At 34.8% G+C, this 25844-nt stretch overlaps 1 protein-coding gene across 7 annotated transcripts in view; it reads right to left on the reverse strand.

The window, feature by feature from the left end:
• CFAP54 (cilia and flagella associated protein 54) overlaps positions 1–25844 on the reverse strand; it is a 107168-nt gene that overhangs the window by 35765 nt on the left and 45559 nt on the right. For 5 of the 7 annotated variants that reach the window (XM_083845206.1, XM_083845207.1, XM_083845205.1 and 2 more), the window contains 19 exons: positions 23978–24067; positions 22471–22597; positions 21882–21993; positions 20822–20970; positions 18431–18661; positions 17721–17863; positions 15847–16028; positions 14935–15162; positions 14512–14735; positions 14266–14401; positions 11191–11305; positions 10017–10169; positions 9191–9385; positions 8393–8480; positions 7757–7963; positions 6112–6178; positions 3496–3678; positions 1412–1498; positions 241–363 (listed from right to left, as the gene is read on the reverse strand). In XM_083845206.1, coding sequence (XP_083701332.1) covers positions 241–363; positions 1412–1498; positions 3496–3678; positions 6112–6178; positions 7757–7963; positions 8393–8480; positions 9191–9385; positions 10017–10169; positions 11191–11305; positions 14266–14401; positions 14512–14735; positions 14935–15162; positions 15847–16028; positions 17721–17863; positions 18431–18661; positions 20822–20970; positions 21882–21993; positions 22471–22597; positions 23978–24067 — 2840 coding nt within the window. The remainder of the gene's footprint in view (positions 1–240; positions 364–1411; positions 1499–3495; positions 3679–6111; positions 6179–7756; positions 7964–8392; positions 8481–9190; positions 9386–10016; positions 10170–11190; positions 11306–14265; positions 14402–14511; positions 14736–14934; positions 15163–15846; positions 16029–17720; positions 17864–18430; positions 18662–20821; positions 20971–21881; positions 21994–22470; positions 22598–23977; positions 24068–25844) is intronic. The other 2 variants (XM_083845208.1, XM_083845210.1) reach the window with 2 other exon arrangements.

A 25844-nucleotide genomic window follows, 5' to 3' on the forward strand; every position in this document is an offset into this window, starting at 1 on the left:
TAAGAAAGTGACACTGGCAAGTTAAAAACATCAGATTGTTTGCTAAATATTTTAATTTTACTTTTTAATATATTCATTTTTAATATATTTTTTAATATTTTACATTTTAATATTTTACTTTTGTAACATTTAGGATTTTTTTAAGAATGTGTAATGACTTGCAGATTTGGATTATTATGCAGTTTCATGAAGAGAGCTGAGTGTTACGGTTCAGTCAAATTATACTTTATTGGTGTTTACCTTCATTTGTTCAGTTTTTCTGTACCCTGACGGTATTTTCCATGGAATTCTTTCTCCACAGTTAAGCAAAGACAGTTCATGAAAGGCCTCCGTAAAAAATCCTATATCTGTAAGTACTTTGATCTGTGAAAAAATAACAGAGGCTTTGGTTTAAAACAAACAAACAAACAACAAGAACAAAAACAGTTATTCTTTTTGCTCAAAACATAGTATATTTAAAGGTAATTTTCAAGTAGATTTGGCTACTGGAATAGTACATGGATGGAGAATGTGCTTCAGTGGAAAGAAATTTTTACATCTTTTACTGAGTAAGTGAAATCTCAAAGATGGGTCTTTAAACAAATGAGGAGGGTAAAAGAACAACCCACCACATTCTTCAGAAACATGCTCCTGACAGAGGAAAAGATCTTAATTCATCTGGTTAGAACTTTGAGTGACAGTCCAAGATCAGCCCCTTATCAAAATCAGTTTCACAGATGTTGCTCGTCTTAGTCTCATAGCACTCAGCTGTTCTTCCTAATCCATATCAGCATTTCCTGAAAATACCTAAAACCAATAACACTTCAACTCTTACTACAAGTTAGATTCTTTTGGAAAAGAAAACAAAAAGGAATTATAAAAAATAAGAAAAAAAGTGAAAACACTAGTGAAATGACAAAAGTCTGTTCCAGAAGTCTGACAACATGGTTTCACCAGGATACTGACAACAGGTCTGGAAGTGAGCATTATGAACAAATAAATTATTTATGTTTTGCATTTAGGTAAACATTTAAAAGAACAGTGGAAGAAGATAAAAAATATCAAGTAATGAGTATGGATCTAAGGTGGAAAAATCTTTAATGATCATATCTTTAATGTTAATATGTGTTAAATGGAAAGTAGAAAAAAATGATGGAAGTATTTAACAGTCACTGTAAAACACCAGCATTAAAACTGTCTAAATAATTCTACATCCTACAAAAATTAAGAATATAAATATTTGCAGTTAGAAAGTTGTCATATTCTACAATCTATTTTGCTAAGAAACACTAAGGATCAGCTGAACTTTAAAGTAATGCTTTTCATAGTAGTGATATATGAAGAAATATTAAATCAACTGCATTTAACAAAGAAGTGAAACATTTATTTCAAATACAATGTGCAGTGATAAAAAGAAAGGATCTTTGATTACCTTGAAGATTCTTCCTTCAATACATTTAGCTGGGTCCTTACAAATCTCAGAAACAAAGTATTGGTGTAATGTGAACAATGGTAAAATCTGTAGGAAAATATTAGGTCATCTAGTTATAAATGGCATAAAGCTTACAATTATAGAAATGTACTTTGCAATTTTAGATCACAAATACATCGGTAATAAAGGAATACTGCTTTCACTGCCACGTCAGAATTAACACCACTATTTCTCTTACGCTCTATGAAGGATGAACCTTTTATGAAGTTCTTCAGCTGACTAAAGCTAACCCCTAATTCTTTAGTACTATCTTATATGAGATACAAAAAGTAGAATGCAAAGTTTCTCCAAAATTATTCTATTGGTTCAAGTTTGTGTGTTTTTTTGGTTTGGTTGTTTGACTGTTTTTTTTTACTATACTGTTGGTAAGTAAGAGTGTAAAGATATTGATAACACGGGTTTCTAAAACTGCCTGTACTTTGATGCCATAACTTTTTCTGTATAAGTAACAAAACAATAGAATGTTGTGAGCTTTAGAAAACAAACACAATGAAGTCTAGTAATTGTCTAACTGAAATGATACCAGTTGTAAAAATAAACTGGATGCTGATGAGACTTATTGACAAATTCATTTACTTTCATTTCAAATTGAATACTTTTGTAGGGACAACAACATGAATGTTAAAAATAAATAAATCACACTTTCTATCAAACACACACTGTATTTATTATTATTGAAGACTTCAGAAAAAGCAGATTATTTCCTAACAGATATATTTGCTTATTCAAACTGAAAGAGCTTCCAAATTTTAATTATTGTTCAGCTTTTACATTTTTCTTCACTTTATAATGTCCCTGAGCTTGGAAAACGCTAACAGCACTGTTACTTTCTTTGTCAAATGCACTTTCAGTTTTTCATAAAGTAGCTTCAGAATTTGGATTACAAAAGCTTCAAGCAAATATTTTAATTGTACCCAAACAGTTTCCAAATGCAATTTGAAGTGCTTCTACAAAATGAGTCTCTGAAGTTTTTTTGTTTTTTTTTTTTTTTAATAAAACTTTAATCCTGATGTATTTTGATTTTTGTTGAATCTTCTTAGTGCCCACCATCCAAAACATTCATACACATTAAACATTCAGTGGAAATGAAGCTCTCATCCTGCTGAAACTGTTGTCGCTTTGACCATGATCTATGGCCCAGATCTATATTCTGCTAGTGTAAGTGCAAAAGGAATCAAAAATGTGCATGCCATGTGAAGCAAGCAGTCAAATTAAATGTCCCTGCCTCCAGGTAGCTGTCTGCTCCTTGATCTCACTTGATCTCCCATAGTGAGGGCAGTTAGCCAGAACTTAATAACAAAGTGAACTCCGGTAAAGCAGGATGGAAAGAAGCAACAACCAGAGATAAAACAGACATTTAGCCTGAAGTTCCAGAAGAAATCAATCAGACGAATGGCTTACTGATCAAAAAAAAAAAAAAAAAAAAAAAAAAAGAAAAGAAAAGTAGTAACAACTTGCTGCATCCTCCTCTCTAACCTCTCTCCTATCTTCACCCCCTAATCTTACTCTTTTGCTGCCAGCCACATGATCTTCTCCCCTCCCTTGCACTGTCTCTGCCACTTGCAGGACCTTTGCCTAAGTGATTTCTTCTCATTAAAGCAGCAGAAAACTATCTACCTCTTCTGCTGGGAAATTTTGTGTCAAGCCAGGAGTTGATTTATAGAGGTATCAAATAATTACCTGATATGATGTAAGAAAATTTGTTGGAGCATACAGGTGCAAACAGGAACAGATGTAGAACTGCACCTTTTCAGTACTAGTAAGTATTTCAATCTATTTATTCCAATGTATGCATCTGTGAAAGAAGTTAAACTGGAAGTGGCCAGTCATTAAATGGAAGCAATGGCCACATGATCAATGTAAGAGGGCAACTGTGAAAACAGTCCATACTGAGTAATAAGAGAATGTGAGCAAGTTGCCACAGAACCTAACCATACAGGTATTTTACTAGAGCTTCCATGGTTTGTCATAAATATATCCAATACAATAATGTAATAAGTACAATATCATAAACTAATACTTACTATTAAATTGTGTTTTGCACAGTGTAGTTCGAACATAAGGAAATTCAGACTTGCAACTACAGTAGAGACATCAGCTCTGTAGCGATCAGAGAACAAATCTATTCCAGGAATGAGCATATTCATTTCATATTGTGCAAAGTCACAATCGGATGTAGGGTGTGGAAGAGAAGCTCTAAACAGGGTCTGAAAATAATAACAATGAATTACATGTAAAAAGAAGTATAGGCATTTAAGAAACACTAAAGACCTCTGACTCTTTAGACTTACAAATGACTTATAAATGAAACTCAGCCAATGCCAAAGTATCCAGCTGTTTCAGGACAACACATGAAAAATACTTTTACTAAAATGATTGCTGCCTTACGTGTGAACTTTATGGTAAAAAAAAAAAAAAAGGCTGTAACTAGTCCATGGACAGCATTTCATGGGACTGCAAAAGTGAGAAACTGATCTAGGTGCAGAAAAATAATCACAAATCAACCAGTACTCCCCAGGTAATGAGAAATCTTCCTAAGAGGCCAATGGCATTTCTCTCAGATTCCAAGTCAAAGCATTCCAAATAAATCTCTGGAAGCACTGGAAAAAAAAACTAATAAATCGCTAGGGGTCCTTACTAAGACTTCTTAGATAATTCTTAGGAAAAGCCTCTGATCAGCACACAGAAGGAATTTAATAATTCATTTAAGCATCTCCATAGTCAAGGAAAATGCAGACGAAAAATGCGTCAAGATGGTTTTGGGGAAATATTCAAACATCTCTTTACCAGTCCAAGGATGGGTAAAGATAATTCATGGGAAATGTTTTCCATCAGATGAAAAATCTTTTTTTTTATTATTTTTTATTTTATTTTTTTCCATAAGCTAAGAGCACTAAGAGTTCGATTTTACTAATCCTTAAATACTTGCTGAGTAATCACCTCAATCATCACTTCTGGGAGAGACTTCTGGCCTCTTTAAGGCCAATTAGAGGCTAGTTCAGCCTTTAACATTGCATTCAAAGTCATTCTGAGTACAGTGTATTTCAAACTGTACATACAAGGAAATTTCATCTAAAATGCCTAACCTAAGTGAAGCATGTACTGTTATCCTCCTGAATAAATAAATACCCTGTATAATGTAAAAATTGTAGGCAGCAAGCTACACCTTGCCACTACTTCTCTGCCACGTAACCTGACCATAACATACTAACAAAGGCTAGTTCAACCTTTAACTAGGTCAGCTAGTGCATCTTCAGTGATATAACTTAAAATTGATGTGAACTTTAAGGAAGGAACTTAAATATTCCTCCCTTATAAAGGGAGGAAAACTGACATTGTCTATTGTCTTCCTATTGTCTATATGAAGGATATTCCTTCCCAATTGTGTTTATCATGTCATAATTAGCAATGATATGCTAGACATACTCAGATCTGAGATGTTAACAAGCCTAAAGTCAACAAGAGAGGTGGAATTTAAATAAGGTTATAAAAGAGCTTTCCAAATCAAGGAACAAATTATGGGCTAGAACTTGGCAAGGTTCAGTGACAGTAATTGATTACATTTTTCAAGACTCTCACCCTGCAAGGTGCTCCTATCCCAATTAATATTTGGCCCACTTCAGTCAAGTCACAATTATTTCTACCATTATACAGCTGCAACAAACTGTTACTACTATTTCTGTCAAAAGGAGGAATCAAAACTGTTCAGGTTTGTACCACCTGCAATTAGACAGCTAGAAGCTAATCAAAATTCTCCTTTACCTCTGTTTCTTCAACTTGTTCTCCCTTTGCTGAAATTAAAAAGGTTTTAAATGCAGCCAAACAGGTCAAACAGTCATAATCATGGCTGGCACAAGATATTAGAATGTGGCATTGGTTTGTTTTGGAAGTCAACTAACCTCCTATCGCTGCATTGGGACGAGTTAACATTGACCCCAGTGCAGTCTAACTGACAGAATACTTGTGGTTCTTTTTCCATTATCACATTTGGTACTGATATCTTAAAACTTCCTTTTAAAAGTAAACTGAAACTCTTCTTTTTCCTCCAGTTTGTTTCTGAAAGTTTTCAAATTTAATTTTAATAAGCTTATTTTCATTGTAAATTAAAATAAATAATTTTGACTACCCTCTATTTTTAGAGCAAACTTCTTATGGAATTTATATTTTAGTAATATAATAACTTTCAATGCTAAACAAAATACCAAAAAAATCTTTTTCTAAAGAGTCTGTTCTCCTGATTGAAAATTTCTGACAATCTGTGAAGACTTTGTACAGATCAATGACAGCATCCTTCTATTGTTGATGCCATCCACCTCTTCCTGAGCAGAACACTTCAAGAGAAGAAAAATACATTTGGCTGCCAAATGTTTTAGTCATCTTCACTTTTCGGTATTTTATTATTTCTCAGAGACTCACTTCTCATTGAAGTGATAATTTTTAGGCTTTAGTACAGGAATAATGTTAAAAAACAGAATAAATACATCTAATCTAATGTGCATAAATTGTCAACTACCTCTGATCTCCAGGCTTCCATCAGTCAATCAAAGTGAGAAAAGAAATATTTTAATAGAGGGTTACTGAGATTTAAATATTAGAAGCAATTTGTCATTTGTGAACTCTAACTGAAATCGTACACTTACCTTAAAGAGTATAGCAGAAAAATAGCAGTGTTTAGTTCTTAATCTCATATTCGATGTTGTTATATACCTAAAGTACCACAAATTGTAAAAAATATGAACGTGTCCATCAATATAAATTATTCAAACTTTTTTATCTCGTATAATAATGATACTAACACAGTCTAGATTTTTTCCACATTGGAAAACAGCTGCCTGTTTTGTAGACAGGTGTTCTGCCACGTCATTCAAAGAATCATTTGACCTAAGGCCTACCTAGACAAAGGGAGTTGTCTAGATTCCCTCTGAAGTTAAGGGAGACAAACAGGCAATTTAAGACCAAAAATAATCTCACCCAAAACTAGAAAGATAAAGCAGATCTAGCAACTCAAAATGTGTTTCTTTCCATAAAGCCCAATGTATCCAGCACATGGACTTTCACATGGTAGCTGTCTACCTAGATTAAACGAATCTGACAAACTACCTCACCAGAGCTAATACCATCATGGTATTAGGATATTCCTCTGATCTATAATATTCAAAATTTTTAATACAACTTCAGTCCTTTAATCTGCATCTTACAGTTTGAGAATAAGTTGCTCTAGAAACAACAACTCGAGGGAAGGTTGTCTAACAGTCCAAGTTAGGTCTGAGTAAAAAAGATCTGCTGAAGGAGGAGCTGAGAGGATTGCTTCCTCCAGATCCCTACCAGGAGTTGGAATGGACATAACAGTAATAAAGACAAAGTGCAGCAAATATGTGCCAGAAGCACCTTTAAAAGTAGCTAAGGATTGGGTCTTGCCTCACTGAACCTTAGGTTGCACCACAGCTCAGAATGAGAAGAGCACAAACGTGGTTTAAAATCAACCTGAACTCACTCCTTTTCCTCTTGAGGGCTAATACTGAGCTGCATAACGCCATTTCATGCTGAAATACCCATGTTAATGCTTTCAAAGGTACTTCAGTTTACAGATATTTTACAGTGTTATTAATAGGCCCTGTTTGCCAGCTAATATAGTTTACTCAGATGAAGCTCTGCCTTTTCATGGTATAATGCTTCTAAGGTCATTTAGAGCTGGCATGGATATTTCTAAGTTTTATATTTCGTACATTTTATATAGTGTACGATATATTGAGAAACAGCTTAGAATTACATCCTTAGTGCTTTACCAGCAGTCAAGCAGTACTGTACTGAAATATTTATTGATGGTAGACTTTCATACAGTAATTCAAATTTCATTTAGTTGTAATTCACCAGAAAATGAGTACTTTAGGCGGTAAATCTGTCCTTAGGATACATTAATATTTAATATGTGCAATGACTTGGGAGATGTGATATTTCAATTGAAAATCAATAAGACTGTAAAATCCTTGTGCTTATGACTTTTTATCATTTTGTTTTATTTCAATGATTTCTCCATATGAAATACAGCTGCAATTACGGTCAAAGATGAGCACTCCAGAAAAGGGAACAAACACTGTTCTCCAAAAAAGCAACTTTCTTCCTGAAAGGAAAATTCTTCTTATATGGCTGAGCCTTTTCTATAGCAACTGTTTAGTGTTTTAAATTAATTTCAAGTTGCCTAATGTTCTGGATAAGCAGTTCTTTTGAAAGAAATACGTATATAAATATATATATATATAAAATATTTTTTTAAAAAGTACTTACTGAGCTATCTTAGCCACTAAAACTGCTGCAAGTAAACATCCCCAAATTCCCGCCTGAGAAATAAATTTCTGACTAATATCAGTAGATCTTCCAATTGCAAAGCAGTCTTTAGCATTTTTTGGAAAACCTAACTTTTGCCAGTTGTTAAGAGCATCAGCAATGTTGAGTGTTTCATCAAGGGCTTGACACCAATATTTAAAAGCAGCTCTGTAACACATAAAAAAAACATACTCATCATATTGCTGACATTTTCCAAAGTGAAAGATAAGACTGGCTTCATTTTACCTTCATCGCCTGATATATAAATAATTCTGACTAGGTCAGAAACTGAAATATAGTTTCTAAGTACACAAAGATACCATTGGTGGTCAACACATTCATTCAGACTTTTACTAAGATTAAATTGTCAGGAGATAAATATTACTTCCTAAAAACATATAGAGATGCTTAATCCTATAATTAGCTAGCCAAGAAAGATGAACTATTTCTAGAGAAAAAACTCTCAAAATATAGCTAAGAGTGAGAGGAAGAAAAGTTATATGGACCTGAAAACAGCACATGAATTTATAAAACTGTTCAAGTGTGTAAGAATTAAATAATGAAACCCTGCTCTTTTAAATTCCAGTAACAGTGTACCTTTTGTTTCCAGCATAAAAGTGAAGATTTCCAAGTTCATGTAGAGCCTGAACCTTGAGGTCTCTCTGGTTGTTTTTTTCAAGGATTCCTGTTATTTATTATTTAATCAATGAGAGAAAATATTGTCACATCATTAAGTTAGTTACTGAATCTTGAACAAATTTTGCATGAGAAGTAGACATGCATTGGCATGTTATTCAGTGCATGAATATCATAGAAAGATTTATTAGGCTTGCATGTTTTGCCTTCAGATGTACTATTGCTTATTCCTACTAACTCTAAAGACAAGAGCATTATATATTTACGAATCTGTTTACCTAAATGTTTGTATTATTGTTTTCTCAGACTGAGAAAACATTCTCAGGCTGAGCTTTAAATATATGAGTAAAGCCATACTAGAAAGGTAAGATGGACACCAAGTAACTGGGTTCTCATACTCAAATGCACAGAACATGAAAGGCCTATTTCCTAGGAAAAAAAAAATAAAAATGTCATGGAATTAAAATGATTCCCTTAAGCATTACAGATTTTTAATTTGGAATTAATCAGCATAACACAACTGAAGTAATGCTTGTTCATAAGAAGAGAGAACTGTAGATGTGATGAACCAACTAGTATCTTGTTTAGGATCTAGTGCAGATTTTCAGAATTAAGAGAGAAGGTTGTGCATTTCTGGAGACCACTTTTCAGACAGTTATAATTGACAGAGGGAAATAACACTGGAACAAACAGTGAGCACAGATAGGTAGAGTGACGTTACACATTAACTGTAAACAGAAATTTATAAAAAACAATTACCAATTGTTTGTTCATAGGAAGAGATGATTACTGAAAGCTGTGACTGTGGTATTGGTTTACTCTCAACCATACTGGAGAAATTAAATTTTTCTTGAGAAAGGTCGTGTGGTATTGGTAGAAATATCAGTTCAGCTCCCACATTAAATTCCAGCCTTCTATTTGGAGAGATTTGACTGATTGCTCTTCCAACATTTTCTAGATCAGAAAAACAATTTATATGACCAGGTCAGAAAAGTATTCTACTATTCAGCACCACAATTATTTCCACACCTTATTATTCAAATGAATATATGATTCTTGTGTGTGCTATTTTAATGTAGTTTCCTACGTTCTTATTCTGTTTGTATGTCTCCTAATCAAATTTATTGGTGAGCACAACCAAATAAAAATCTGTAACCAGTTAGAGAAAATAAGTTGGTAAGAGCTGCCAGTCAGTCCACTAATGAAGGTTTGGCTGAAGAAAGAAAAGTGACACAGTTACATGAAAAAAAAATATCATCCAACTGAGAGACAGAAATCATCAGAAATCAGGCTTAGAGTTTGCACTTAAAGAGTTTCATGCATAATTTTATATTCTGTTTTTTTTCTAATTCTCAGTAACAACTAAAACCTGATTTAATAAAAAAAAGTCTTTTACTATTTACGATTTTAGCTGTATATACGCTTCATACATGCTTCATTTTGAGCAACATGATTCATTTGGAGGTGTCCCTGCCCATGGCAGGGGGGTTGGAACTAGATGATCTTTAAGGTCCCTTCCAACACAAACCATTCTATGATTCTATGATTCATTGTTGAGTGAGAAACACTTCAATGAAGTACTCACCTTGTGTGTGTGCAAGAAATAACGAAAGTAGTTTTCTGCTGTGTCTCAGTGCTCTGCTGTGAAATTTAGATTTTTTTAGAGTTTCCCTAAAACATTTCAGCGTATCATTCACATCAAGAGGTACATAAACTAGACGTTTAGCTTGACTGCCGCCTGAAAGAAATTAACAATTATAGAGAACAAATTTGCATTATATAAACATATTTTTAATTTAAAAAAATGTAAAACATGTATTTGAACAATTCCATAACCTAAAAACTAAAATATATTAATGGAATTGTCACTTTTGTTTCCCTGTTCAAACAGGAATTAAAGAAAAACATGAATTAAGGAAAAATCATTAACAATCAGGAACTACACTTCTGAGCAGTTTTATCTTTTTCAGTGTTACATTTTGGTTGTTATATGACACCTATTTTCTCTGAATTCCATCTGCCCTGACTATGCATCAGCTCAGCTTACTACTTTGATTCTGGTGTCTTAAGTCTGGGAACAAACCTTTTACTACAACTGCTGGTCCTATTTACTACAATTCCTGTAGTTTCTACATACCAAGCCATCATGCTCTCTCCACTGGAATGCATAATATTATCTACTCTTACATACAGAATTATTTACCATTTAATGACTTTCCTCAGCTAAATTCCACACAAAGTCTCGCGCACAATGCCTTGACATCTGTGACAGGAGGAACTATGCTTCCATTAATGACTAAAACGCTTTAATCCCAATTGGAAAGAATAACATCTATGGGTAAAAAAAAGTGTTCTGTCACCTTATACTTCCTTTCAGTTTTGTATTGATTCTATCATTAATAGTGCAGGTTCACATTAACTTCTGTGTGTGTTGGTGGGTATCCAACAATACACACAGATAACTGGGCCAAGATCACCAAGCTCACTCAACATACTGTAGGTCTGGATGACAACTGCTCTTCTCTGCTTTCAGATACAGTTTGAATATATTTGGAGAGATCTTCACAACATTTTTATCTATCCAAAATATCAAGAATAATAATTTGAAAACAAAACTGATCTTATATTAAAATAAACCAATTACAGGAACGGTGGAAGACCTACAAGAAGACGGAAAACTAAAACCACAAAATCCTGTAGGAAAAAATAAAAAGGTTTGGGGAAAAAAGAGAACTCACGATACTGAAATGAGCTCTGACCTGTATAATCATTTTTCATCTCAGGGTAGGCAATGCATCCAGGAAAGACCAGTACACTAGCAGCATGGGCAACAGGCAGCTGTAGATTCCACCCTATGTAGTCTCTGCAACTCATCTAAAAAGCAAGTTTTGTTTCATGATCATTGAACAATATTCAGAAAATAAGTAAAATATTTCATGTTTATAGTTAAGTATCTAAACACACAGTCACATGACAAAATAAAAGAGGACAAATTTACAAAGACACTGATGTCCCGTTACTAGTATTGATACCAGGTCAATAAATGTGAAATATTCACAACACCTAAATATTGGATATATCATATAAATGTTCAGATGTAAAATTATATATCTCAATTTGCGATCAAAGTTGGAAAATGTAAGTAATTTATATTAATGAATTAAACTTGTATCTATTATGGTGTTTCCTGTAATCATGAGCAGCTCACTGACGTTCAGCAAATACTCCTTTCTTTGTCTGGACAAATGCTTGCAAAGAAGCTGTACATGTAAGTGTGCAAGTATGCCTAAAGAGCACACTGCCTGTAAAGCACAATGTCATGCAGAATAAGGATATCCAAAATAGTTTTAAGGAAATAACAGAAGCAGTCTAACCCTGTCAGAAAGGAAAACTTCCAGACAGTACTTATCATCTAGTTGTGCTGATGTAGACACTTCACTTCATGAGCAAAGACACAATTCACAGAAAGTTCAAGTCTCTCTGAATGGCATTGCATTGTGAAACACAGTCACACCTTCCTAATTTCTAACTTGATGCTGTCTTTTCTGAACAATCTTTATTTGCTATTAGTTGACATTAGTCTTCATTCTGTAAGTTAAGATGTCTTTCAAAACTATATTGGTCTTCCACATTACTCAGATGATAGTGGTGTAGAATCAGAGAATATCCCAGGTTGGAAGGGACCTACAAGGATCATCAAGTCCAACACCTGGCTCCACACAGGACCACCCAAAAATCAGACCATATGTCTAAGAGCATTGTCCAAAGACTTCTTGAATTCCAGCAGGCTTAGTGCCATGACCCAGTGGCTTCCCTGGGGAGCCTGTTCCAGTACCCATCCACCCTTTCAGTGAAGAACCTTTTCCTAATGTCCAACCTCAACATCCCCTGTCACAGCTTCATGCCATTCCTTCAGGTCCTATTGCTGGTCACCAGAGAGAAGAGATCAGCACCTGCCCCTCCACTCTCCATCCTGAGAAGGCTGTAGGCCACCATGAGGTCTTCCCTCAGTCTTCTCCTCCCTAGGCTGACCAACCGAGTGATCTCAGCAGCTCCTCATATGTCTTGTCCTCTGGATCCGAAGGGCTACCATCTTCATAGCACTCCTTCAGATGCTCTCTAATAGTTTTACTTCCTTCCTATATTGTGGTGCCTAAAAACACACACATTATTCGAGTCAAGGCTGCACCGGCACAGAGCAGAACAGGACAAGCACTTCCCTCAACTGGCAAGCAATGCTTGATGCACCCCAGGGTACACCTAGCTCTTTTGGCTTCCAGGACACACTGGTGACTTACATTCAACTTGCCATCAAACCAAACCTCCAGATCCCTTTCTGCAGGGTTGCTCTCCAGCCTTTTGTCCCCCAGTCTGTACATATAGCCAGGGTTGTCCCTTCCCAGATGCAGAACCCAGCACTTGCTCTTGTTAAACTTCACATTGTTGGTGATTGTCCAGCCCTCTAATTTGTCAAGATCTTTCTGCAAGGCCGCTCCACCCTCGACAGCATCAACAGCTCCCCTCAATTTAGTATCATCTGCAAACTTACTTAGTATACCTTCAAGTCCTACATCCTAGTCATTTATGAAAACATTGAAGAGAACTGGCACTCAGATGGAGCCCTGGGGAATCGCACTAGTGACTGTCTGCCAGCCTGATGTAACCCCTTTTACTGTAACCCTTTGAGCCCAACCCATCAGCCAGTTGTTCACCCACCATATTATGTACTTTTGTCTAGAAGGATACCATGAGAAACAGTATCAAAAGTTTTGCTGAGACCCAGTAAGATTATATCAACTAGCTTCCTTTGGTCAACTACATTGGCAACCTTGTCATAAAAGGAAATTAGCTAATTAAATAGGTCTTTCCCCTCATGAATCCATGTTGGCTGACCACTGACTACATTGTCTTTCAAGTGTTTTTCAATAACTTCCACAAGAACATTGTGGTTTGTTGGTGGTATGTGGTGCCCTTTTTTATACAAAGGACTATGTTCTGAATGGTGAGGCCGGAAAGAAGTCAGTAGAAAACAGCTCACCGAGAGACATGACACAGCCTTGCAAGCATTATGTAGCAATATGTTGTCTCTAGGCAAGGCAGTGGTTCCTGAACCCCAAACAAGTTCAGAATGATGCCTTCTTGGAGTTCTAAAACCCATTTTCCCCTCCTCCTTCAAGTTCTGTGTATATGTTAGCTAATAGAAACATATCAAAAATATCAACCATACGACTGACTAGAAAAACATTTTAGAAATACACATTAGGCTAAAAAAATCCTAGTTTTTAATAGCTAATTCCATGAAAAAAAAATCCAGTGGGAATATCAGCTAACTAAAGATATAAAGCATTAAATTCCAGTGAGCAGCTGTTTTTCTTTGGTGATAATCAAGTTCTTGAAGTTTTTCACTGGTGTTGCTAGTGTTTGGATTAACTCAGTTTGATTAATTTTGGTCTTTAAAAACAGTGTTCCAATGCAGAAACAAAGCAATCTCTTTGTATTTAATTTTAATTAATCACACAGATTATGCAACAAATAAATGTTTTCAGGTTAAAAGAGCAGCATCAAGAACTACCATAAAATTAGATTTAGGCTTATAATATGGAATGAGTACACAATGTATGGACGAAATGTTCTCTGGGTCATCAAGTCCAGACCTCTGCTGTTGCTGGAATCATGTTATATAAGCCCTCTCATGCACTTCAAATATTTTCATTAAATTATTCTCACAATTTATGAACATTATGGAAAACCATATTAATCTAATCAGTGAACATACTTCTCTACATTTAGTTCACATTAAGAGTCAGTATCCAAAAAAGAAATTTGAAGTTCACCTTATTTGCATTATCAGATAGATATTTTATGAAATGAGATTCATGGCTGTCTGGGCTACTGAATTGCTGTTTTCTTTCCAGGAGCTGCCTCTGAGCATACACCAGCAGCGGAATCACCTGTTCTGTATATCTCTCACTGAAAAAAAGCAAAGTATCAATTAATTACTTTATTAATCAATCAAAATAACAGTATATTTAACTGTATAATGCTGCTTTTTAGTATTTGTTAAAGTTGTTGTAACTTACTGTGTAAATATGTTAAATTGTACAGCTATGTGTACAAGTGCTTCCCATTTCTTCATTTGATACAACAACTCTATTGTTTTAAGAACCAGATTACATATCCATTTCAAGTCGACTACATTCACATCATCCAGGGGAGACTGTGGATGGAGATTTGAACCACCGTTCTCATCAGTAATACCTCCTAAACAACTGGGAATGCAGAAGTCTCCTTCAGGATCCACAATCTACAGTGAAGAAACATTATTCTACCTGTTACTGACAAAATTGTTTTTAGAAGAAATCAAATTATATAGAAAATAATGTGCTTGTCTAAAAACTTGCTACAGAAAATAACCTGGAGAAATCAGAATAAAACAGAAGAGAAAGAAAATTATCTCTACAGGGGACATGATAATAAAGAATATATCATCTCAGTATTTTTACCTTAAGAGAATCGTTTGCTTGTAGTTCAGTTATCATATCAATGATCATGTCTGATGCCAAATAAAATGGCAACCAGATGGTGTTCCTAAGAAACTCCTTCGTAATGGGAAATGCATCCATATGGGAATGGGAATGTTTAGCAATTGACTGGGATTCTTGAGTATAGTTCCAAAGTTCTCGGCAAGCATTTTGAAACAATGTCCAGTGGCCACCACGGTGAGCAAGAACCTATGTATATCATTCAGAATAGAGTTATACTTTGAAAATACAGAAATGAAAAGCTTTATTCTTTTATTGAGAAGGTAGAAGTAAACTTTCAAAATTACAATCAACAAATCATCTTTAATAACAGATTACTTAATATTTCAATTTATATAAGGCATTGTAAAAACTTTATTGGAAATTTTCATAGAAGCACTAATTTATAATTGATTTAAATTTTTGCTTCTGGCGTGAGAATAAGAAAACAAATCCATTCACACCACCTAAAAATAAATTTTTACTTGGTTTTAGGTGGTTTTATGGGAAGAGTAGTCAGACTGCTTTTTCCTTTCTGTTCCTGGTCTTTCTGTCTACACTACCAAGGCATCCACCAAAACCTATAAACGGAAAAGTACATCTGCAAGTGTTTTGAGAAATACTTAACAAAAAATGGGAGGGAAAGTTATAAAGACTAAATTAAAAATAAAACACAGTTAAATTATTATATATTTGATTGAGATATGCATTATGATAGGTAATATGTCTGACATTTGATACATGGTGCTTGAACGTTTTGCAGAAGATAAGAAATCATTGGGTTTTCCCTGAAAAAAAGATGTTTTTTTTTTTTCTTAGGCTTTTTTATGTAGAAAGTTTTGCAATACAGTGTTTAGTAGTAAATACAGTGTTTAATAAGAAAATGTACATTACCACTGCTCTTCTTAAATGAAGAAAGATTTTTGTAAAATGGTCCAATAAAATGGTATTTGAAGGAAACTGGCTGCATTCTCTGGGGGACCGTAAGATGGATATTTCCATATCGTTTGTCATTTGAGTTTGAGGAGTATATGTTCCACTCAATTTACTGGTGTGCTCAGAAGATCTATCTGTATCTGAAGACAAAACATTCACTGGTTAAAAATGAGTTAAAGTTCTCCAAAACATAAAATAGAAAATATTATCAGTCAGCTAGGATTTTCCTGTGCCAGCTAAATACTTAAATGTTAGGAAATGCCAAAGTTAAGGTTATCATATTTAGAAGGTTATGATATTTAAAATGTAAGATGCTTTTACTTAATATGAGGAAGAAGCAGGAATAGAAAAAAAGTTTAAGCAAAATAATAATATGTACCAAATAGTTTCCAACCTCACAGCCAAAACACAACCATCCCAGAAGTTATCAAGTTTTATGAAGAAGTCACCATGAGGCAAGCTCCCAAGAACCTTTCTGAAGCCAAGGCCTCTTTAAAGGAAAAGTTAGGAGAAAGAGTTTTGTGACAAATTCTGTGGTATGCTTAGAATTACTTCATTATTTTATTCAACAGCATCTGTCCTCAAAGGGGAAACATGAAGGTTCATGGTGGTGGGATACAGTAATATCTGAACTACAGGTTTCATGGTAGAAACTAATTTCACAATAAACAATATTTGATGTCCAAGGCAAACTGCATACTTCAGTGAAATTCTTTCATTCAAAATTGCTGAAACAGCTAGGATGTAATAAGCAGGATTAATATTAGTTATTAACATGCAGTTCCCAAGGCTTGTAAACATAAAGAAAGACAAAAGAGTATGACTACAAGTAGGCTGTTGCAAAGAGAACCTGTGAGTTCACCGGCTAGTTTTGTCATAACTCCTTGGAAAAGGCAGAGTCTGGTTGATTCCTAACAAAGGAACAATAGGAGAATTTTGCTCTCTACAGCTCCGACAAGAATGTGTTCCTTGAAGTGCTTTTGAAAAGACCAAACTTTTGATTTTATCTTGAACTTACAGTGGTTAGGCAGGCTAATTTATGTTGACTTGTATATTATCACTGTCTGAAGTAATCAAAGTCCTATATTTCATGATTAGCTGCAAACAGGGGCCGCCTTTCAGATCCTGTCAAAACCTCAAAGGATGGTGCTGGGATAACAGATAGAACGGTAAAACATGAAAGAGAAATTTGAAGAAAAAAGGTTCAAGGTAAAAAAGAACCTTGAGGTAGCTTCTGCCTCGGGAAAACACTGTGGAGCATGCAGTAGGGAAAGACACCTAAACTATTTTACTTTAAATTTCATAGATAATAATAAAATTCCATCTATAATTTTGAGAACGACTTACAGAATGACCCAGGAAATTATTGGACAGTTAGGAAATCTAAATAAAATTACAGAGCAGTTAACAACCACAGAAATTGACAAAAATTCTAATTGCATTTAGAATAATATGGAATATTACCAAATTAATAGGTGTAGCAAGTATGGCTTCTGCAAACTAAAAGCCAATATCACTAAATTATTAGAATTTATAAACTTAGGATGAAGAGTAATCACTTGATAAAAATATTTATCAACACAGTAAATAATGGTCAGAGTTATTATAAATGTCTCATTATTGACTATGACATGCTATAATAGGTATGTCAAAAAGAGAAAATACAGGAAACACTTTTGAAATCTAGAAACCCAATCTCCTCTTTAAATGGGCATGAGTGATTTTCCAATGGTAACGTGCACAAATAATGACGGAAGTCAGGACAAAAATTAAGAGAAAGAAAAAGGTACGTTGAAACTGATTCAATTTGTATACCCATTAAAAGTTCTTACAAGTTTGTTTTTTGGTCAGTCCTGAAGGTGACTTTTTAAGGAGATAAGGAGTTGGTGTTCTTCTGTTATTCTCTACAGATTCTCTCACCACTACAGTCCCAGAATTATTTAAGGAGAATATTTCAGGATCCAGAATATTGTAACTGCAGAATGGAAGAAAAGGGAAGAAAGAGGGAAGAAAAAAAAAAAGGAGAGAATTTTGATATAAGCATATAAAATTCACTTTCTCAAAAGTGAGTTTTCATTTTTTTTAAAAAAAACTTCCATTATATTTCAAAACTTTCAAAAGATATAAAATCTGACCAGTCAAGCAAGCAACCAAAAATGTGCATGTCACCTGTCCTATGACTGAAGACAGTAGTAGTACACTGTATACTCATTTGCATGTGGAAACTGAATTGGTCATACGACAAACTGACTGATGATACTGTAATTCAAATCTTTGCATTAATGGCAATGATATAGTGATCTACTTTAACAGCAATCATTTTAGGAGAAATTTCTTCTCAGAAACAGTAGTTAGGCATTGGAACAGATCACCCAGGGAGGTGGTGGAGTCACCATCCTTGGGGGTGTTTAAGAAAAGGCTGGATACTTAGGGACGTGGTTTAGTGGGTAATATTGGTGGTAGGGGGATGGTTGGACCAGATGATCATGGAGGTCTTTGCCAACCTTAATGATTCTATGATTTATAATACAGTAAGATATACCTGTCTTGATGCTGTGAACCACAAATTCCAATGTTATATTGCTCTTCCAGTTTCTTTTTAAATAAGTGGTAGTGTGCAATTGCCAGATAAATATTCATCTGAGACCTCCAGGGCATCTCTTCAAGACATATTTGATGAAACTTCTTTCGGTTTAGGTAATTACTCACAATTGGTTTCAGCAGTACCACTAAGGTGCGATGAGCTACTTTTCGCAATTCTTCCTTGTGTTTCCTAAAACAAAATATACGCAGAACAAAAAATTAAACTGTGTTTTCTCAGAGCTCTAGAAAATCAAATCATGATAAAGATACACAAGTATCCCGATTGTTTTCCATCTTAAGTGCAATTAGCACACACTAAATCCTTTCTTATACTTTACAAACTTCAATAAGACATTTTTTTTAGTACTTACAAGAAGTTTAGCCCTATGTTTGAAGTTACTTGTACCCGAATCATTCACACAGACTATTATTCAAAATGCAGTGTGTGTTTCTGTCATGGTTTTGGCCAGGATTGAGTTAATTTTCTTCATAGATACTCACAGAGCACTGTGTTTTGGATTTGTGATGAAAACAGTGGTGATAACACACGGATGGTTTCGGTTGTTGCAGAGCAGTGCTCGCACAGAGCCAAGGCCGTTCCTGCTCCTCGCGCTGCCCTGCCAGCGAGGGGCTGGGGGTGCACCAGGAGCTGGGAGGGGACACAGCCAGGACAGCTGGCCCAGGCTGACCAGAGGGATGTCCCACACCGTGTGGCGTCATGCTCAGCAATAAAGCTGGGGTAAAGAAGGAGGAAGGGGCGACGCTGGGAGTGATGGCGTTTGTCTTCCCAAGGAAGCGCTCTGCGTGACGAGCCCTGCTTTCCTGGAAGTGGCTGAGCACCTGCCTGCCGATGGGAAGCAGCGAATGGGTTCCTTGGTTTGCTTTGCTTCTGCACAGCTTGTGCTTTACCCACTAAGCTGTTCTCATCTCAACTTGTGAGTTCTCACACTTTTACCTTGCTGATTCTCTTCCTCATCCCACCTGGGGAGAGTGAGCAAGTGGCTGTGTGGTGCTGAGCTGCCTTCTGGGGCTAACCACAACAGTTTCACACAATCTGTTCAGGAAATGGAGGATCTACTATTTTACTGTAAATTTGGATCATTCTTTTTATTTCTATGTTTTGGTAGCTTCAGATCCTCAATCTGAAGAAAACATTCTATTTCAAATGTGGATTCCTGGCTTTAACTTCCAGTCATAGATTTTGTTTGTTTCTCTGCCAGATCAAACACGTCTGTATTACTTCTATTTTCTCTTTTCGAATATACATAACAATATTGTAATCGAATCACATCTCATTTTGGTAAACCAATCCCTTTATCATTCCAAAATATTTTTCTTCTTGTTTTCAGCCTTGTTTTTTCTTCTTGTTTTCAGCCTTGTTTTTTCTTCTTGTTTTCAGCCTTGTTTTTTCTTCTTGTTTTCAGCCTTTAAAATGTAGACAGAACTGCATACTGTATACAATACTGATTATTTTATACAGCAATAATATTATGTATGATGCAAATGAGCAGCTGAAAGAGCAAAAAACCCAGGATAGGTTAGACATCTAGGTTAGACCCTGCCTTGCATTGAAAGACATGAAAATCATGTTAAGGAACTTTTCTTTTTCTGTGGAGGACAAAAAATGGACAGTTCAGGTACATATTTAGAAGATCATGTACAGAAGACTTTTTCAGAGATCTTTGTTTAAAATACTTCTAGAATCTGTTTTGTGATTGCTTATATTCATACATTTTCTAGTTTTCTAGTTCCTAACTGCTGGAAGGGTAAGTGACCAAAGCACCAGTTAATGAATACTATTAATTCCTTGAGTTCAGAATGTACCGTTATTGCTAAGTTAGCTAAATGCATATAATTATCAGCCAAAAGAAGGGGTTTCATTTCTTGCTATCAAGGAATGGTTTTCTGAAAGTTACAGAACAGATAAGCCAAAAAGACTAGCAGAAGGATGATAAAAATTGATACAGGAACAAATAAATATTCTTTATTAGATTTCTAACAACTAAGCTCCCCAAGATAGTTTGAAAAGCATTATAATACGCAGATTAACACAGCTTTTCTTCCGTAATAAATTAACATACTCAAGCTAACACAACTGAAATACAGTCTTTGATTATTAATACAAAGACCTTATGATCTCCTACAGTTATTCTCTGAAATAGTGATGAGATAGATTTTGTTCCATAGACTGGAAGCCAATTTTATACCAAGCTTAAGCAGGAAACCGAACTTTGCACAAATTCATCCGTTTCACAGGAAAAAAAGTTAAAATATACACTTAACTGTAAACTAGATTTCAGACAAAATGCTTTGGTTCTGTAAAGCAATCTGACGACTTGCATTCATTTACCTTTGTGCTTCTGGAGATTTCATTATGTCTGGATGTTTCACAAAATACTGTCTAAGAGTCTGTCTTTTTCTAATAGGGCTCAACGTTTCTTGTGTTTGTTTCTTCAAAGCTGATGCCTCTGGTTTCTTTAAAGCTGAGGTCTCCACACTCTTTAAAAACAATCTTTCGTGACAATCTTAAATACACTTCAAATATTTATTTATACCTACATTATCAGTTACTTGAGGTATACGGCAGTTTGGATTATGCAGGAATGGAACAGAACAGAAAATAAATTCTGGAACTGTTTGTCAAAATATAGCAGGAAAAGAAGTATTTAATATTCCAGAAAACTTTACAGTTTTTCTCGAAGGGATATGTCAAATGGCTGACACTACGAAGCCAACTATTGTTTCATATACTATTGGTTTCTATCTCAAAAACAATTACTTTCTTTATTATTGTTATAAATAGTAAAAATCTGCAATGCAAAACCAGAAAGAAAAGTCTTTCCCACATCTATTTCAAATGCTAGAAGTAATACAGCATTACTTAAGAATTATGAGGGAGAAAACTCTTCCTCAAAAACAATACAAATCCATTAAGATTATTCTTACGTGGGAATAAAAGCACAAATATATTTTAGAAGAATTCTAAACAAATAGCCTTTATTGTGCAATTAGAATGTCTGCAGAGGAAACAATTACTCATGAAAAAGTCTAAGTACAACATATTGCATAAAAAGGCCTAAACTGATCTCCTTTTCTTAAGGTGATGGTACCCAAGGCATACATATTTGTTTTTCTAAAGGCAGCATATGAAAGCTCTCATTGATTTTGGAATTCATTACTCTGACTTATCTCAAATACCTCACAACAGTTGGTCTTTCACATAAATCCAATGTGAACTTTTCTTCTTGGTTTTAGGAGTGCAGAGGTTTGCTGAGTGAGAGTTTGTACCCTGGATTTTAGCAATTAAGTATGTCTTCTGTTTTATGAGATAGTTTTTTTAAAAATATTTTTGTGCTTATGGCAATACTGCCAAGTAAAGACAAACATGACTCCTTAGAAGTAAAACTCACGTTCTGGAACTCCCCAACTCCTCTGGAGTACTTCCTGGTGCCTTCAGGCAGAGTGGGAGAACTTGTTTCTGGTCTTGAAGTTCCATTGATAGAGAGAAGGTGGTCATTCCTCCTGACAAAGAAGTAATAATGATAAACTTATCATGATCATGTTAAACTCCCTTCATAGTTCAAGGGTTTTCTTTGGGAAGAGGTAGAACACATGCAATTTGTATTTCACTAGGAGTTGTAAATTTGGCAGTTTTTCTTTCCTGTCCCACTGCCTCATAATAATACAGTGAATGGCCGTATTATAAAGTGATGTCTGTGAAAAGGAAAAGTCTGGAAATTGCTGATGGTAGACAGGATCTTTGAACAGACACAGTGACTTCTAGCTTCAAGGGAGAAGTCTCCATGTACAACACAGTCTCAGCACAACAGTTTCTGAGCTGTATAAACTTTCTGTGTTCAAGGAACTTCTGCAGACTACGAGCCATGGGAATGGCTACAGATGGGACTACAACCATGTACAATTTACAGTTTCTGCTGTAATTGTGACACCGATGAACCCAAGTATTAATTTTACAGTACAACTATAACAGCAACCTACCTTTTCAAGTAAGCTTGCACATTTCCTGACCATTCCAGGACATTTTGAACCTTCTCTTCATTCAGGATTTTGTGCAAAACTTGAATAAAGAACTCAAGAAAACGTGATTTGTTTTTGAATTTCATCACTGCAAAAAAGCAATAAATATTTTTTTTTCTATTTATTCTGTAACAGGTTTCTGAATTCAGCTTTAATTACAACTGTGTATCTCTCAAAGCACACATTCATGTTATGTTGCATGCTGATAAAATAAAAGAAGGTAGATTTAGATTAGATATAAGGAAGAAATTGTTTAATATGAGGGTAAGTTTGCCCAGAGAAGTTGTGGATGCCCCATCCCTGGAACTGTTCAAGGCCAGGTTGGATGGGGCTTTGAGCAACCTGGTCTAGTGGAAAGTGGCCCTGCCTATACAGGGGGTTGGAATTAGATGATCTTTAAGGTCCCTTCCGATCCAAACCATTGTGTGATTCTATGGTCCTATGATAAAGAAAAGACATACTGATACTAAAATCATATAGGTCATGATATACAACAGCAGTTGCTAAATACTAATTTTTGTGACCGGGCATCCAGAATCACAGTTTCACTGTATTTACATACACTCCTAGGGTGACAAACATTATACAGACAAAGAAAACAGTTTAGGAACTATTTTTGTGTTATTATATAATAATATTCAACATGACTAATTGTACACTTGCCTGAAAATGCAGGGGAAAAAAAAAAAAAGAAAAAAAAACCAGAACAATAAAGATAAACAAAGTAACTGCATCCTATTCACTTAGGCTGTTCTTCTCAGTGACAGCCACATTAGTGTACAAGCATCTCACAGTTCTCACTGCAGCAGTGGAGCTGCATTGTAGATTTAGGCAGCTTTTTAGTTGTTTTCAAACTGCTTTGACTGTTGAGCTGTCTTGAAAAATTTTTATCAAGAAATAAATGAGCATTTATCCTATCTGAAAGCTATATTAATTTTACAGGCTGGGCTCCACTGTTACTTTGAATACCTGTACTAAAAAAAAAATTTAAAGAAAAAAAAAGCATTGGCAAAGGCCACATACCAGAAACTTAAATCCTACTTCAAAAACACAAGGGTATTCAGTCTTTTGTGAATTCCTCCTTCAGCAACAAAATTTAATGTGGAAATGGTGTCTCTCAATTTAAAAAGCACATTCCACAGAAATGAAAATTTTGAAGGCTTGGCACAACTGTAAAAATGACCTCATTTTCAAGCTCATGAGAAAATAAATGTTATCAAAATTATCTTAACTATTAATATTTTATATATTAAATATATAATCTAAACATGTTTTAAGTACTCATATACGTCTAAATTTGACTATATTAAAGATTTTTTTAAGCTATGTTTTAGTTGATTTTGTATACATAAGAACAAAGTGAAGAAAAAGTTTTTAAGAGCTTATTCCAAGCTATAAGGAGATTGCTTTATTGGAAAATCTAAAGTAAAAAAGCCTTTACAACTAAAATAGATGCCAACCATCCTACCTTCACGATAAGCAGTGTTCGATGTCCAACATGAAATTATAGGGTAGAGGAACAAAGGATCTTCCTGTCCTGTAAGTTCTGATCCATGAACTACATCAATAAACAAATCAAATCCATTATGACAAGTAGTGACAGTGTAAAATAGAAACTCTACATGGAACCACAACCGAAGACTAGAAAATTCCTTCTTTAGTACAGTTGCTTTTAAATCTCTCACTGTCATCCAGAGAGAAATTTAAAAGCTTGCTCTCTTGTAACATGAGTAACTGTGCCACTGTGTAATGAAGAGCTTACAGATATGACTGATGAACTTCCAGAAACTAGACTAATGAGCAAAATGTCTGGAGTCCATCAGAGGTATAACATCTCCATACAAATCATCTGTGGAGGAGATGATTTGTGCAGTAAGGAAATGTCCAAAAAAGATATTTAAAGATATACAGCATGAACTGAACACATGATGCTTTTAATGACTAGTGCTTATGCACATACTTGGTATACAGACATCATAAGTAGATAAAAGAATATATTTTTTCTTCACCTAAATATTTATGTAAATAAATTTAATTGCATATTATAACACATAAATATTCCTATACGTAATGTTTTATATGTTTAAATAGTATATAAAATATATAGGTGAACAATAACTTGGATTCAAGCTTCCGAGAGTTAAATACAACTGTGTTACCAACTGATGAGCACCAGAACAATGTTAGGTGTGCTACTTGATATTTTGCCTTGATAAAGATATATAACCTACAAACTTTATGCTGAGGTGAGTTCCACGGTTGAAAAAGATGAATGCAGCTGGTCCCTGAAAAATGTGAGGTTAAAAATGGACTCTATAACAACCAGTTGTGATTGTGGATCAACAGCTGCAACCTCCACTGGCAACAGTCATGCAAACAGCATCGTATTAAATAGGACAGACAGCAGGACAAGCAGATTATTTATTATTATTTTTAGGTCAAGTCACATCCCCTGTTGGTGTTCTCTCCTATTTGACAAGTTCAACAAGATATTACTTCAAGTGAGGATTTTAACAAAGAACAGTACTTCCCAAAACATTTAAAATGGGAAAACATTTGAAATTTCAAAATTTAATATTGCAATGTGTGAACTTTTCCTCAGTTTCCTACAGAAGACACAGATTCAGCTCTTTTTCATTTTTCTCTTAGATAATCATTAATGGAATAGTAAGTATTGATTCACTTTTAAGAATTTCCTATGAAAAAGGCTTTTGCCGATATGTTTTTTCAACAGCATGCCCTACAAGTGTGCAAATTGTCCTAAATCATTTATACATATTTGTACGTATGGATGTAAGCTTTGTTATTTGTTATGCATGGCAACAGCAGAAGACTCCTGTATTGACTAGTATACAATTATCCTATTGGAGCAACAGAGCAGACTTCAGCAGTCAAGTATTTGTCAATTAATGAAAACATGTTCTTCTTTAACTGATCAACTTTAACTTTCTATTAAGAAAGAATGGAACATCATTTTATTAAATAATCGATGTAATTTCCAATTAACTTACAGAACTCATTCATCCTGTAACTTGTCCTGCAGAAATGCAGGCATCGATGTCAGCAGCAGAAACTGAAGGGTCAGTGCACAGATAACAGAATTTTTGCATCATGCTTTTTATCCTATTTGTCACAGAAATACTTTCTCTTCTAAAATATATACATATGTGTATACAGAGGCAGTAGAAGACAACTAGAACATGAATCAGCAGTGTGCTGTTGCAGCAAAGATGAGCTGCACAGAGCCAGCAGGTCAAAGGCCGTGACTGTTACCCTCTATTCAGCACTTGTGAGACCACACCTGGTATGTTTGTTTTTGAACTCCATAGTCCAGT

The sequence above is a fragment of the Anser anser genome (genome assembly GCF_964211835.1).
Source record: "Anser anser genome assembly, chromosome: 1".
In the NCBI taxonomy this organism is placed as follows: Eukaryota; Metazoa; Chordata; class Aves; order Anseriformes; family Anatidae; genus Anser; species Anser anser.